Below are 13,389 nucleotides of genomic sequence, written 5' to 3'. Positions count from 1 at the left end.
GTAAAAAATACCGGTGGCAGAAAAGTCGGTTATAAATGAGCCTGCCGGTACCGTCTAAAATCAAACTAAATTAACCAGATTACTTACGAAAAAAGTTAGCGACTCGTACATCCATTAACACTTTCCTAATTATAAATATCCTATGTTTACACACAACAACAATTAAAACAAATCAGCAGCACCAGTAGAAAATATTCGCGTCTTGCACGGTTGCACGTATGAGAAAAATGGCCACCACATTCACAATTTGGCATTTTTACAGGTTGTTCGGTAAAAAGTTATACAAATTTCGGTGAATGTAAAATTAAGCAAATATTTCGGTAACAGTTAACAGAATTATGGTAAAACCTACAGATCTTACAGAACAGTCGTTGATTTTATGCTTTTTCGCAGGAATACCGGTATTATCACACTTTACCGATGCATTATTGTAAAAATCATATTGTCAATCTTTAATTCCACTTTGCATGCACATCCCTGAGACATCACAGCAACCGCATTCCTTGTGCGACACGAAGCATCGGCCTTTTCGTTGGCTGATAGTCAAAGAGGTAAGATGCACTTGGTAATCTCGGAGTATGTTGAGTGATTCCTCGACTTTGGATTCCGGATCATTCACAACCTCCGAACCCGGGCTATTCACATTGGCGGTCCTGCCAGACTGCTGATTTTTCAGCAGAGAACCTTTTTCAAACATTATCCTTTAACGAGGAATCAATCAACATGCAAAAAAGGGTTATTAGTGAAAGTTAACCCAGAATTGCGAGCTGCGCGAAAAAAAAGGAAAATGGCGGAAGTCGTGCCGTTTGTATTCGTCGGAAAGATATACGACAAGTTGAAGGGAAGAAACATGCTCGTGTGATACATCTGTCGGTTTGACAGAAAACCAAAACCATTTTTTTTTTTCATTTTTCAATTTAAAATTGAATCTTTGCGCTAGTTACGTTTGCTGGTTAGAAAGAAGAACACGATTGCCGGACGCGATTATCAACTGGGGAAAGGACCAGGACGGCCATACTTCATTGATCTGAAAGCGGATCGGGACGGCCGCGATTATGGATCTGGAAGCGGGTTGGAATAGTCACGATTGTTGTTCTAGAAACGGAATGGGATGGTCGCGATGGTTGATTAGAAAGCGGACGGGGACGGCCGCGATGGTTTATCTGGAAGCGGACCAGGATGGCCGCGAATGCTGTTTTATAATTAAAGGTGGAATGATTTATTGATCTAGACAACTAGAAATCTTGAGTACATTAAAATACGTAACATAATCTATCTTTCAGTAACTGGTAGTAGTAATTTACTGCTACTCTAATATGGACAAGAATGTTGCTCATACCATTTCTTACTGTATTACGGATTTGGTAGTTGTTGCTTTATTAAACCAAACGAAATGTCGACCGGTGGAAAATATGTTCTTGCCCCCAAATACCATAGCGATTCGGATGAGGTTGATTCCCACGAAGAATGACCATTGAATGAGACGAGCTGCGATAAGCAAGAGGTACAAAATAGCCCCAAAATCACGGATCACGGGACAAACACAACAATGACCATTGGTCTCCACAAGAACCAGCTGGCACCGCGACAAACGCGAAGCCTTAAGGGGGTTCCGCCGGTACCGTTTCTGCTTATGCTTCTTCTCGTGTCGCTGACTGCACAATAAATGCAGAGTCATATCCGAACATCCTTGCAGTTCTCGTCACCTCCCTATTCCGCATCCCTTTTAGCAACTGCATACGAACGAACCGATTTTCATTAGCAGAACTATACCGACAGAGGTGTACCCTCTCCATAAGCCGCGCAAGGAATGTTATTGTTGGTTCGTCGGCCCCTTGTTTATTGTTTGAGAACGTGTCGTGTTTATCGGTTAGGGCTGATATGAGCTCATATCCTTGGTTAAGTGATCCAATCTGCTCTGCATCTCCTCTTTTTTGCGTATGTATTCTCGATTTTCGTCGTGGTTTGATTGTCTCGCTTTCCTGCCTGCCGAGGCATTCTCACAGGTGTCTTCCTTCGCGTTTGTCGCAATGCCAGCTGCCTCTTTTGGGGACCAATGGTCAATGTTGTGCATCCCGTGATTCGTGATTTTGAGGATATCCTGTACCTCCTGCTTATTCTAACTCGTCTCATTCGATGGCCATTCTTCTTGGGAATCAACCTCGTCCGAATCGCTAATGTATTCGGAGGCAAGAACTTATTTTCCACCGGTCGACATTTTTTTTACTCAAATAACATTTTTTTGACACGGCACAATACATATATACATGTTTACATATATATATATATATATATATATATATATATATATATATATATATATATATATATATATATATATATATATATATATATATATATATATATATATATATATATATATATATATATATATATATATATATATATATATATATATATATATATATATATATATATATATATATATACAGGGCCGGATTTACGATTGTGGGGGCCCAGTTATAGTGGGGGGCCCAAAATAAAACAAAACTGTTTTTTATCGTACGAGTTAAAAGCATTTATTTGCTATTGAAAAATTACCAAAAATTTGTTAGAATTTTTTCTTAAGCTCTATTTAGAGCTCCAAGCGAAGTGAAAATCTCATACAACATGTTCATTTTTTCACGCTCGTGAAAAATGCAACCTGCAAAAAATTTCACTTTGCTTGGAACTGTAAACAAATTCGATCCAGCGAAATCGATGGTTGTGGTTCTCATCTTTTTCACTTGGGTTTATTTTTTTCACGCATGCAAGCGCTAGTGAAAAAAGGAGCAGCAAGCGAAAACTTGCGTGCGTTTCTATTCTGTCAGTTGCAGCCAATTTTCACTTCGCTCGGAGTGTAAACTCGTGAGTTTCACTTCACTTAAACTGTAAACTGCAGGGTGGTGAAATACCTGCGTGTTCCACAAAAGGGTTTTCACGACAGATTTCGCAAGCGAAAATTTACGCTTTTTCACTTGTCAAATTTTTCACTTCACTTGAAACTGTAAACTATGCTTTACGAGTTTTTTTGCAGAAAACTTGTTGATTAAATAATCAACATTCAACTTCTTCAGTATACTCGTACTCGAAACTTAATAATGCTAAGTTTGACTGCCTTTCATTCTTCACAGTCGCACGCAACCTATTTTTAATAAGTTTCATCTTCAAGTTTTTTTCTTGATACCTGAAAAAAAACTACCGCAATTTGAAAAAAATGCGATCCACAGGCAAAAATTTGCACACAATTTGAGAAAGACGGCGCAAATATAAGACGACTCTGGCAATAATAGAAACTACGAAAAAACTACACACATCTGCAGGTCAATAAAATCTGCACACGAGCTCAGAAAATCTGCATTTTGAAAAGCACATCTGGTATCCCTGATTCGGACAAGTAAGCAAAAGCAATGCATTAAAAAAACTTGTGGGTTATTTTCTTTCTTTGCTTTACCTCCCATGCGCGCTAAAGCTCTAGAGTTAAAGTTTGGCCGACTGTCACTGAAAAGTTCCAATCAAACAGTCAACAGTTTTTTCATCATAGTTTTAACATTGCTGATGTTCGATTGGAACGAGTTTTGACAGTTCGATTGGCGCTTTTAGTGACAGTCGGCTAAACTTTAACTCTAGGCGTTTAATGCGCGCTGGTTCGATTCAAATGGTGTGTTAATGTGTGTTATTCCAAGAGAATCCAAGGTGAACTCTTATGGATGTAGTTGTGATATTGGCGCTCGCGAAAAAATAACACTGAAGGAAAGTGTCAGATTGAAATGGTCTGTTCAAATTTTCTTACTGTAAATCGAACTTTTGATTAAATCTCATTTTTAAAGAGAAAAATCTTTTTGTCGATTTGTGGGGGCCCTAAAATTGTGGGGGCCCGGGGCCCGGGCCCCCTGGGCCCCCCCATAAATCCGGCTTTGTATATATATATATATATATATATATATATATATATATATATATATATATATATATATATATATATATATATATATATATATATATATATATATATATATATATATATATATATATATATATATATATATATATATATATATATATATATATATATATATATATATATATATATATATATATATATATATATATATATATATATATATATATATATATATATATATATATATATATATATATATATATATATATATATATATATATATATATATATATATATATATATATATATATGTTTTACGGAGCCAATTATTTCTAGTATCTTACTTTACAAAGTAACTTATAAACTAAGAGTAAATTTTTTACCCTCGCTGTCGACTACGAGCTGAATTAAATCTAATTAAAACTAACATGTTATTTCTGATCAGTAGTTCTATATTATTGTTCGTTGGTGTTCAAGTAGCCATATGGTGCCACTGAGCCAGAATATCACGAAAGCCTCGGGTTCTCGGTCTCGACGGATTCGTGTGGGGTCAAATGCTGATTCCAAAATCGAGGCATAAACGTGTTCTTGTCGTTTCGTTGAATGTAGGCGGAAGGGAGTAGGACTAGACTGGGACATGGCTTCGGTCGACTCGTTAAGCTCACTACGCTCTTCACGACCCTTACTAACTCCTGCTGCTTATTCGGTGGTGCTGATTGTAGTGGCACCTACGCTACAAATCTGGAGGGCGCATCGCTATCTGCAGCCTCGTCTGATTCCTTGCAGCTAAGCTGTGCATATTAAAACTCACATTTGAACAATGTAAGAAGAGAATTGAGTAAATTGATCTCTACGACACCCACATTGAACCCTGTGAGATTCACTATGCCACTCGGATTAAATTTTTGCATATTTTCATATCATTTGGCATAGAATTGCTCTGGGTGAAAAATCTGTCCTACAGTGTTAACAGCTTTTTGGAAATATATGTGTATGAGAATCCATTTCTGAATGTAATAAGCTAAAACATACTTTTTAATTACAAAATCTATTGCATTCACACATGATGTATATTTCCAATAAACTTCTCACCTATGATTTTTCATTTATATTTTCATACTGCAAAAATGTGTAAAAAAAGATAATTTGCCTGGATGTAGGCAAAGCTGCAGCCGATTGTTGATATCTGTGTTACGTAATGTATAAATGGTCTTTAACGAGAGGTAAAAACAACGAAATGAAAAAAAAACATACATGCATTTAGGCGCACAAAATGTACTGCAGTTGCACATAATGATAAAATGGGTAAGATAAACTCAACGATTCTCAGGTACAAAAACCTGATTGAAATATTGAATTAGTTTAGTTAGTTTAAGCATACATCGATAAACTTTGATTTAAATTAGTGAGAACAACACACACAAAACTTAAGATATAAACTTTATTTAAAACTTTAAGTTTTCACATATTGCACCCAATCTGTTAAAATATGTTATTGCGACTTTAACGCCAAATTGGACTACCCCGAAACACACGATTATCACAGTCGAATCTCGCACACGATTTCACAGTTTGGGTGATGGGTATCGATACTAGCGTTATCGAAACGCTTGACAGAAATATTTTATTATAAAGACAAGAAAATCTCTATCTAGACTGCTACCTTGGTAGGTTAATGAAAAATCACTCCAGCAATGATCAGTGCTTGATACCTATGTATATTAATAAAGTATACTTGAAACCGTGAGGTCTGATATCGATACAATGACAATTGAGAAAGTATCGATACTCAGTATCACCCAATCAATCATGTAACACTTAAGCCTGTAGTACACTCTTTGACCGAGCGTCAAATATTTGTCACTTTTTGACAGATAAAAATTTGGTCAAAGATAATTATTTGTCACTCTACAATTTTAACATGGGGCAACACGGGCAAACAACAACCATGATGTCAAATAAATTTGACTATTATGTCAGAAGGCCAAATATTTGATTATTAGACAAAGAGTGTACTACAGGCTTTAGGTTTGTTTCGATATTCAACTAAAGCTGCTCAAAAATAGATACTCAATGTTGCAAATGAAAAACAAAACAAACAATGAACCCAAAAAAACTGTCACTGCGCTACTGAGGTGTCAATTTGATAGAGCGAAATAAGAAATTGGGCAATGAATGATTATCACAGAAGTCCAGATAGTCATGCAAGGGGCAATAATACTTCAAATTTCTGAATGTATCTTGAAACCGTTCCTCAATTTGGGTTATTCGCGTTGAAAGAGATTTTGAAGGCTGTTCGCACCTACGTGAACGCAATTGTCAAAATGTGCGTGATGACAAAAACCAAAAATATTTCCTTCCTTCTTTTTCGCATGCAAAAACCAAACAAATATCAGTAACACCGTCAACGCGAATAAACATTGCCCAATAATAGCAATCTGAGAACTGCAATGTCTTTGTTGCGGCTTTCCTTACACGAGAGACGCAATTTAGTGTGAAATAAAAATAACATCGCATAGTTGACAGCAGCGCGAAGGATGATAAGAAGAAAAGAAGGAGAGTACACAAAAACACTACTGACAGTAATCTGAAACGAAAAGAGTACCTGTCAATGAATTTTTCTTTTCACATCTTATTCAAGGCGAAAAAATGGTGGACGTGGCTCGTGATTAAAGCGTATTTTCTCAGTTTTGTTAATAAATTTCATACTGATTTGGACTGCGTTCTGCCAGTTTGGATCTATAACTTACTGGTAAAAGCATTTTCCTGCTAAGTAGTGGTTTTACAGCTGCGAGTTGTGTTTATTCGTGTGTTATTTTTTGGGCAGATTGTAGCAAAAAAGTCAGTGTCGAAGTTATAAAGTTGCGAAATATTTAGCGGGCGAGAATCGTATAAAGTGGCTCGAAATGACAGAAGTGCTCGCCAGTAAAGGTGTTTTATCTTCGGTTAATTCTGCTGCAGGAAACACTGCGACGGGACAAGCCGATCCTGACATGAAAGGATGGCTGCTGAAGTGGACAAATTACCTGAAAGGCTACCAAAAACGGTGGTTCGTTCTATCCAAAGGAGTACTGTCTTATTACAGGTAAGGTCAACAAACAATTTTATGCATCCGATTAGTGTGTCATTCTAAATTTCCCTCTCATAATTCACTCGAAACACTACGACTCGCCAGTCGAATCTAGAAAAACAAAACCATTGTCCTCACATGTATACACTGTAAACCATTTTCAGATCCAACATCAGCTCACTTGTTATGGCCTGTTTTTCCTTTAGTATCACAAGCCTAGAATCATTTCCTCTTGGGGTTTGATCAAAAACGCCAGCACACGAACACTCTAACTGTTGTAGAAAAATTGCGACTGGGGACAACTAAATTTATATAATATTTGAATTTGAATTTATATAATATTTGAATAGTTATAAAAACAAACTAGTGGACTGTATATATTTTATAAGTGAAATTTTTATAACAATATATAGAGGACATTTTGATTATATTTTCAGTTATGCGACGTTATTTAGTACATAAACTGCAAATGATAACAATATTGACAAGATCAGATCATATAAATATAACCATGAGACTTTCTAAGCTTAATCACAAAACCAAACAAAAAGCTTCCTGACGAGTGGGAACGATAGATACTAGATAAGAACAAAGTATTCTCCTCACCGGTGATGAGAGAAAGACCGATAAAATAGTCATGAGATTTGGGAAACTTCAATTCAGACATTTATATTTGCTGACAATCATCGATTTTTTGACGTAGAACTACGTTTTTCTTTAGCCTACCACATAGGGATGTAAATAGGAAAACTATTACCGAAAAGGGGACGAAATATGTCCCTTTTTAAATGCTTATAAATCGGTTTGTTTCCAACCGATTTCCTTCATTTGTGCAGCAATTGTTTGGAAAATTATACACGCATCCACCCAAATGTAGAAAATTGTTGATTGATTATGCAAACTATTGTAATATTGATAATTGTCAAGCCTTCTTTAAACAAAAATTACGTCCTCTGATTGGTCGTTATATGATTGCTTCCCAAGCACGGTCGACAGAATCATATACCTTGCAATTGAAAACATGCTATTTGGCCTATATAAGAGTCTGTTTCAGCCGAAGCCGCTCATAATAGTTCTAGACAGCGACAACAGCAGTCGTCCTCCCGCAGCAGCAGCACTAGCCCTCTGGTTGGTCACCACGTCTCAGTAGCAGCGCGGTTCTTCTCAGCGTGCCTCGCCAGACTGCCATTATTCCCCCGTGTTAGGGCAGCATGAAGATCGTCATCACCAAATCCAATTTTGAACAACAAAATGCCTCTTTTCAAGGCAAATTAACAAGTCATTGAAAGTTAATAATTTTTGACAACGTAAGCAAGCATTCTGTGTGGATTGTAGCAGTTACATCTGTCGCGGCCGTCTAATTTACAGAAGGTTAAATAGCTTCCACAGTGCATGTTGTCCGTGTATCTTAACTCCCCCACTGTTGGGGCAGCACATAGGTTGCGATCAGCAACCAATTTTGAACAGCAAAATACCTTTTTTCAAGGCAAATAAACAAGTAATTGAAGGGTGAAAATTTCCTAGCATCAACACAAGCAAACAGTCTTCGCGGGATCCTAGCAATCAAATTCTGTTGTAGTTTATTTAGTTAATACCCCCACTGTTGGGACAGCACAAAGGCTGCGATCAACATAACCGATTTTGAATAACAAACTGCCCTGTTAGAACGCATTCACAAAGGCAGTTAATTCGAATATGCAGAGCTAATATGAAGTCGATTGAATCAATCAGCATTAACAGAATTTTGTCGTCTCCCAGCTGCCAAGTTGCAACTAGTGATGGGAAATATCGCCCGAAACGGACATCGATAACAATCGATAATTCCGGGGCTTTTATCGATATTATCAATAAGTATCGATAATTTGACAGCTAAAGTTTGCGTTAAATAAAATTTTTTTCAGATGGTGATGAAAAAAAAAACTATTTAGAACGGATAATTGAGTTGGATAAATTTGCCATGGAAGGTTATCATGTTAGCTTCCTCACAAAAAAATATTACGTCCTTGCGTGCAGCCTTCCGGCAGTTAACCGGAACATTCGCCATGGCGGACGAAAACATGCGTGCAGCCATGTTGTTAAGCTCTTTCTTCGTTTTTTTTTATTAATTCCTCCTCCGTTTTCGTGACAAAATTGTTGGAATAGATCTTGCGCTTCAAGTTTGCCCAGAAATTCTCGATGGGAAGCAGGTGGGGGGGCGGATTCGCCGATTTCGGTACCACATCGATATTCAGCCGCTCCATCTCCTCCAGCGATCGCTTCGAGTAGTTGGTCGACGTAAAATCTGGCCAGAACACTGTGTCTTCGCGCTTATGGTATTTCTTGATGAACTACGCAACTTCTGTCAGGCACTTCGTACCATAAATTTTACCGTTCACGGCCAGCCCGGAGCGAGAAAAGAGCAACTTTGACATGCCTTTTTCGCTGATTGTTAGCCACAGCCGCACCTTCTTGGGGAACTTGGTCTGTGAAATCAACTTTACCTTGGTGTTCACTTCCTTCGTGGGGGAGGTAAAATACGAAGAACTTTGCTAGTCGTTGCCATCCAGGGTGAGATAGGTCTAGTCGTCCAATACCACTGCCACGTCGCGATTTGCCGGGAAAATCGACTTGACCATCTTATTCAACCGCTGTCGCTGCGTCATTGCCTGCCGCTCCGAGACCAGTAAACGGGACTGCCTCTTCCTGCATGTATATCCATGTTCTCCAGATGCTTTTTCACTGTTTTAGAGCAAGCACCAACCTCTCGGCCAAGTGCACGCAGCAATTTAGCCCGGTCTTCCTCTTCAGCATCCTTTGAAGCTTCTTGTCGCTCAGGGTCGTTGGCCGCCCGGAACCAAGCTTTCTTTCGATGCTCTGATCGTTGTCCAATAGTGTCAAGATGTTGTAGATGCCAGAACCGGCATACCCGGCGTCCACAAAGTGCCGCACGATGTCCGTTTTTGACGCGGCGGGGTACCATTTTTTGCTAACTGCTAGTTTCGTCAATGCGATTAAAGGAAAACCCATGAAAAACCGGCAATTTTTGTCAATTTTTTTACCGCAAACGTTATTCGACAAATGCAATTTTGCTATATAAATTTGTTAAAAACAGAGACAGTGATGGCCCAAACAGAATGGATACGTTTGCGTTGCGTTGACGTCAATGTGACAGTAAATGTATGGGCTAACTGTCAAATTGCCGCAAACGCAGCCGCAACGTATCCATTGTGTTAAGGCCTTGAATGACAAATCTTACGATACTGCAAATGAAAATTCAAACAACCGTACGAGTTGAACAGTTTGTTTTGGAAAGTCTTCGGGTTTTACGCCAGGAGTGCTTTCTACAAGTAGTTTCAAGCCGAAGTTTATTTTGAAGGTTGTATAATAAGGGAAATAATTGATGCAGGCAAAAATCTGTCAATTTTTAAATGGCCAAAACTTGGAAGCGAAAACACACCAACACATGCATGTCCATCACATTATAAGAGTTGGCAAGCCAAAGAAAATGCATTTTATTACAATTTCGTATCATTGCTTTTTATGAGATGTTGCAAAAAGTTTGGATATTTTTTCAAAGTACTCCAGTACTAAGTTGTCGAACTCATCTGTTCTTAGGAAACTAAAAACTATAAATACTTTTTTAGTTACCATTATTTCTCAGAAACTCAGTGACACCCGGGGCGAACCTTTACACCACCCCCAACAATGCTAAATCTTGTCGAATAGCAGCACTCAACAAATACCTAGCGCAGGGGCGACTCGTGGCTGCTGAACCTACCTGTTCAACTATAAATTCTGAAAATCACAGTTTGGGGAAGTAATTACAATTTTATCCGCGAATAAAAGCAAGTAATTCCCTTTGTTATTATTCAAAAATAAAACTAAAAAATAAGAAAATAAGAGCATGAATTTGGATTTTAGATTCATTTTTTGCCTGAAGTCCCCATGTGCATTGCACAGGTTGCACCTATGGACGAGTCGCCCCTGACCTAGCGGCAAAAGCAACTCCTGGGGTAGGGTAGGTGAGGTCTCCTTCTTTTGGGTCTCCTCCAGTAGCCTACCGCACTGACTTGTGCTCACCCGTAAATATCGATAATTATCGTTAACGTCAAAAAATTAGCGATAATATCGATGACCAGCATTTATCGATATTATCGATAAGTATCGATAAGTTTTCCATCACTAGTTGCAACATGATGCAACACGCAACAGCGAGCAAACGAAATCGCTTGATGTTACAAACCGCAATAAGATACGGGTTAAAACCGTTGCGTGTGTGAGAGCACCATCGGTGTTTATTCGCTGGAAACAAATATCGAATGCGAATTGTGGAATAATTCGTCTAAAGAACATTAGGAAATGGTAAAACTGAAATGAAAGGCGTGGCCTATTACGTAGCACCCTTCTATAAAAGAGTGTTTCTGAGAAAACTAGCTACATTCATTAGTCGGAAGGTGAACTGGATGGACCGTCCACAACGTTGACAGCAGTAGCAGCAGATATCGGCTCTCAGCAGTTGCAGTAACAGACCATAGCAGCGGGTCGCGCCTGTGGCTGCCTTCAAATTAAGCACTTGCCCTGTGGTTGGTCACCATATCTCAGGAGCAGCGCGGTTCTTCTCGCTTCTCAGCGTGTGTCGTCAGCAGGGTTGATATTTGTTGACACTCTTGAGTGAAAGTGAAAAAAAGCATCCATAACCGTTATTTTTTTACAATACTTTCAGAGTTCTCCCTTCCCGCTTTTTGCATGGAAGTGAACTGCCAAAACACCTCATTATATTTCATGCGATGCAAGCAAGACGACAAAATCAGTTTATCAGTTAACGAAGATTGTCAAAGCATCGGTCAGTGTCAGTGAAAAAGTGTTTCGGTGAGGTTCATTTTGGTTGAGTGGACTGTTTGTTTTTCTTTTTCGCTTTGAAGTGAAGATCATTTGGTTGGATTTGTCGTAAAATTTTATTCCGTGACCGTGAACGATGCGCGCGATCTATTTCATCTGAGTATAACAGCACGTTACTAGGACGAAAATCTAGTGTATCTGAAAGAGTGCTGCGATCATTGGAAGTGAAAATTGAAAATGATTGGCTATAATTTTCGAAGAATTTTGCTAGGGAAAATGACTTTTATCAGCACTGGTCGTCAGACTGCCGTTATTGCCCCACTACTGAGGCAGCATAAAGGTTGCCATCAGCAAATCCAATTTTGAGCAGCATAATGCTTTTCTCAAGGCAAATAAACAAATACTTGAAGGTTAATAATTTTTTGACAACTCAAGCGAACAATCTGTGCTGGATAGTAGCAATTTAAATCTGTAGCAGCCGTCTAATTTACAGAATGTGAAACAGCTTTCACAGCTCGTGTTTTCAGTGTCTTTATTACCCCACTGTTGAGGCAGCACAAAGCAAGCATTAGTAGACTTTGACTCATTAATGAAACACCTACAACAATGCATTTGTTTATAGTGTGCGTAGTTCTACGTCAGTTATGCGGTCGTGTCTTGGATACAACCTCCTACTTTTTTCAAATTCGATCTTTTGACATCACATGAAATATAAGTAGTTATATTGATGTATTTTTGATACATTATAATGATTTTGCTTCGAATGTGGTATTTTACAAACACCATATTGAACTCGTTCACTGAAAATTCAACAAACAACATAATTCACATGTAACATTGAATGCTTGATGCGATGACATTCATTTCCTTTAACAAAAAATAAATTCATGTTAATTGAGGAAAAATTACTCCGCATGTCATTACGGCTCTCATATTTCAATTGTTTTGTACACGCCTTATCAGTTCTCATTATTGGTTGATTTCTTCCACCAGGTGTGTTACATATTTTACACTCGTCGTTTTAGTTGCTTGGTACTTTATTCGGTTGTAACCTGATTCATTCAATGGTGTCTAGTTGCTAATCTCTACCCGTCTGTAGACGTCGTTAAACTCTGCGGATGATGTTCCTAATCGATTTATCATCCCTTATCGCTTAATGGGAAACAAAAAGCAAAGATAACTTTGTCAATTGATTACAGGACTGCTTGCTTAAGTAGAAATCAAAAAGATTAAAGCTCTGTTGTAAGTTCGTTAGTTATACACAGTTATCTTCAGTTAACACAACAAATACAATTACGTACTTGTCGTAGAAAAGTAAAATCTGATACTATCAATCAAATCAGTCGAACATTTTCCAATTTAAGTCTATAGTTCAAAGAACTTTCATCTGATACTTATTGTTTCAAATTAGATTTTAAATCGTTACCAAAAAATCACGAACGTTAACAGAAAAAATGCAAGATTGGTAAAAAAGGCAGTTCCGGTTCTCACTCATGTCTTTCCATTTTACTTAAAGTCCACTAGAGAACGGCGAACAATAAAGTCATGTACTCCAACAGGCGATCAAGACTGTCGGAGCATTGCTATGATTTTCTTA

The 13,389-nt window shown here is 38.0% G+C and overlaps 1 protein-coding gene across 1 annotated transcript in view; it reads left to right on the top strand.

The window, feature by feature from the left end:
- Nucleotides 1-6,525: 6,525 nt before the first annotated feature.
- LOC129721818 (oxysterol-binding protein 1) overlaps nt 6,526-13,389 on the top strand; it is a 72,122-nt gene continuing 65,258 nt past the window's right edge. The window contains exon 1 of the mRNA XM_055674831.1: nt 6,526-6,989. Coding sequence (XP_055530806.1) covers nt 6,811-6,989 — 179 coding nt within the window. The 5' untranslated portion in view covers nt 6,526-6,810. The remainder of the gene's footprint in view (nt 6,990-13,389) is intronic.

The sequence above is a fragment of the Wyeomyia smithii genome, chromosome 2, assembly GCF_029784165.1.
Source record: "Wyeomyia smithii strain HCP4-BCI-WySm-NY-G18 chromosome 2, ASM2978416v1, whole genome shotgun sequence".
Taxonomy (NCBI): Eukaryota; Metazoa; Arthropoda; class Insecta; order Diptera; family Culicidae; genus Wyeomyia; species Wyeomyia smithii.
The sequence above is the reverse complement of the archived record's forward strand: the minus strand, read 5'-3'. Positions and strand labels throughout refer to the sequence as shown.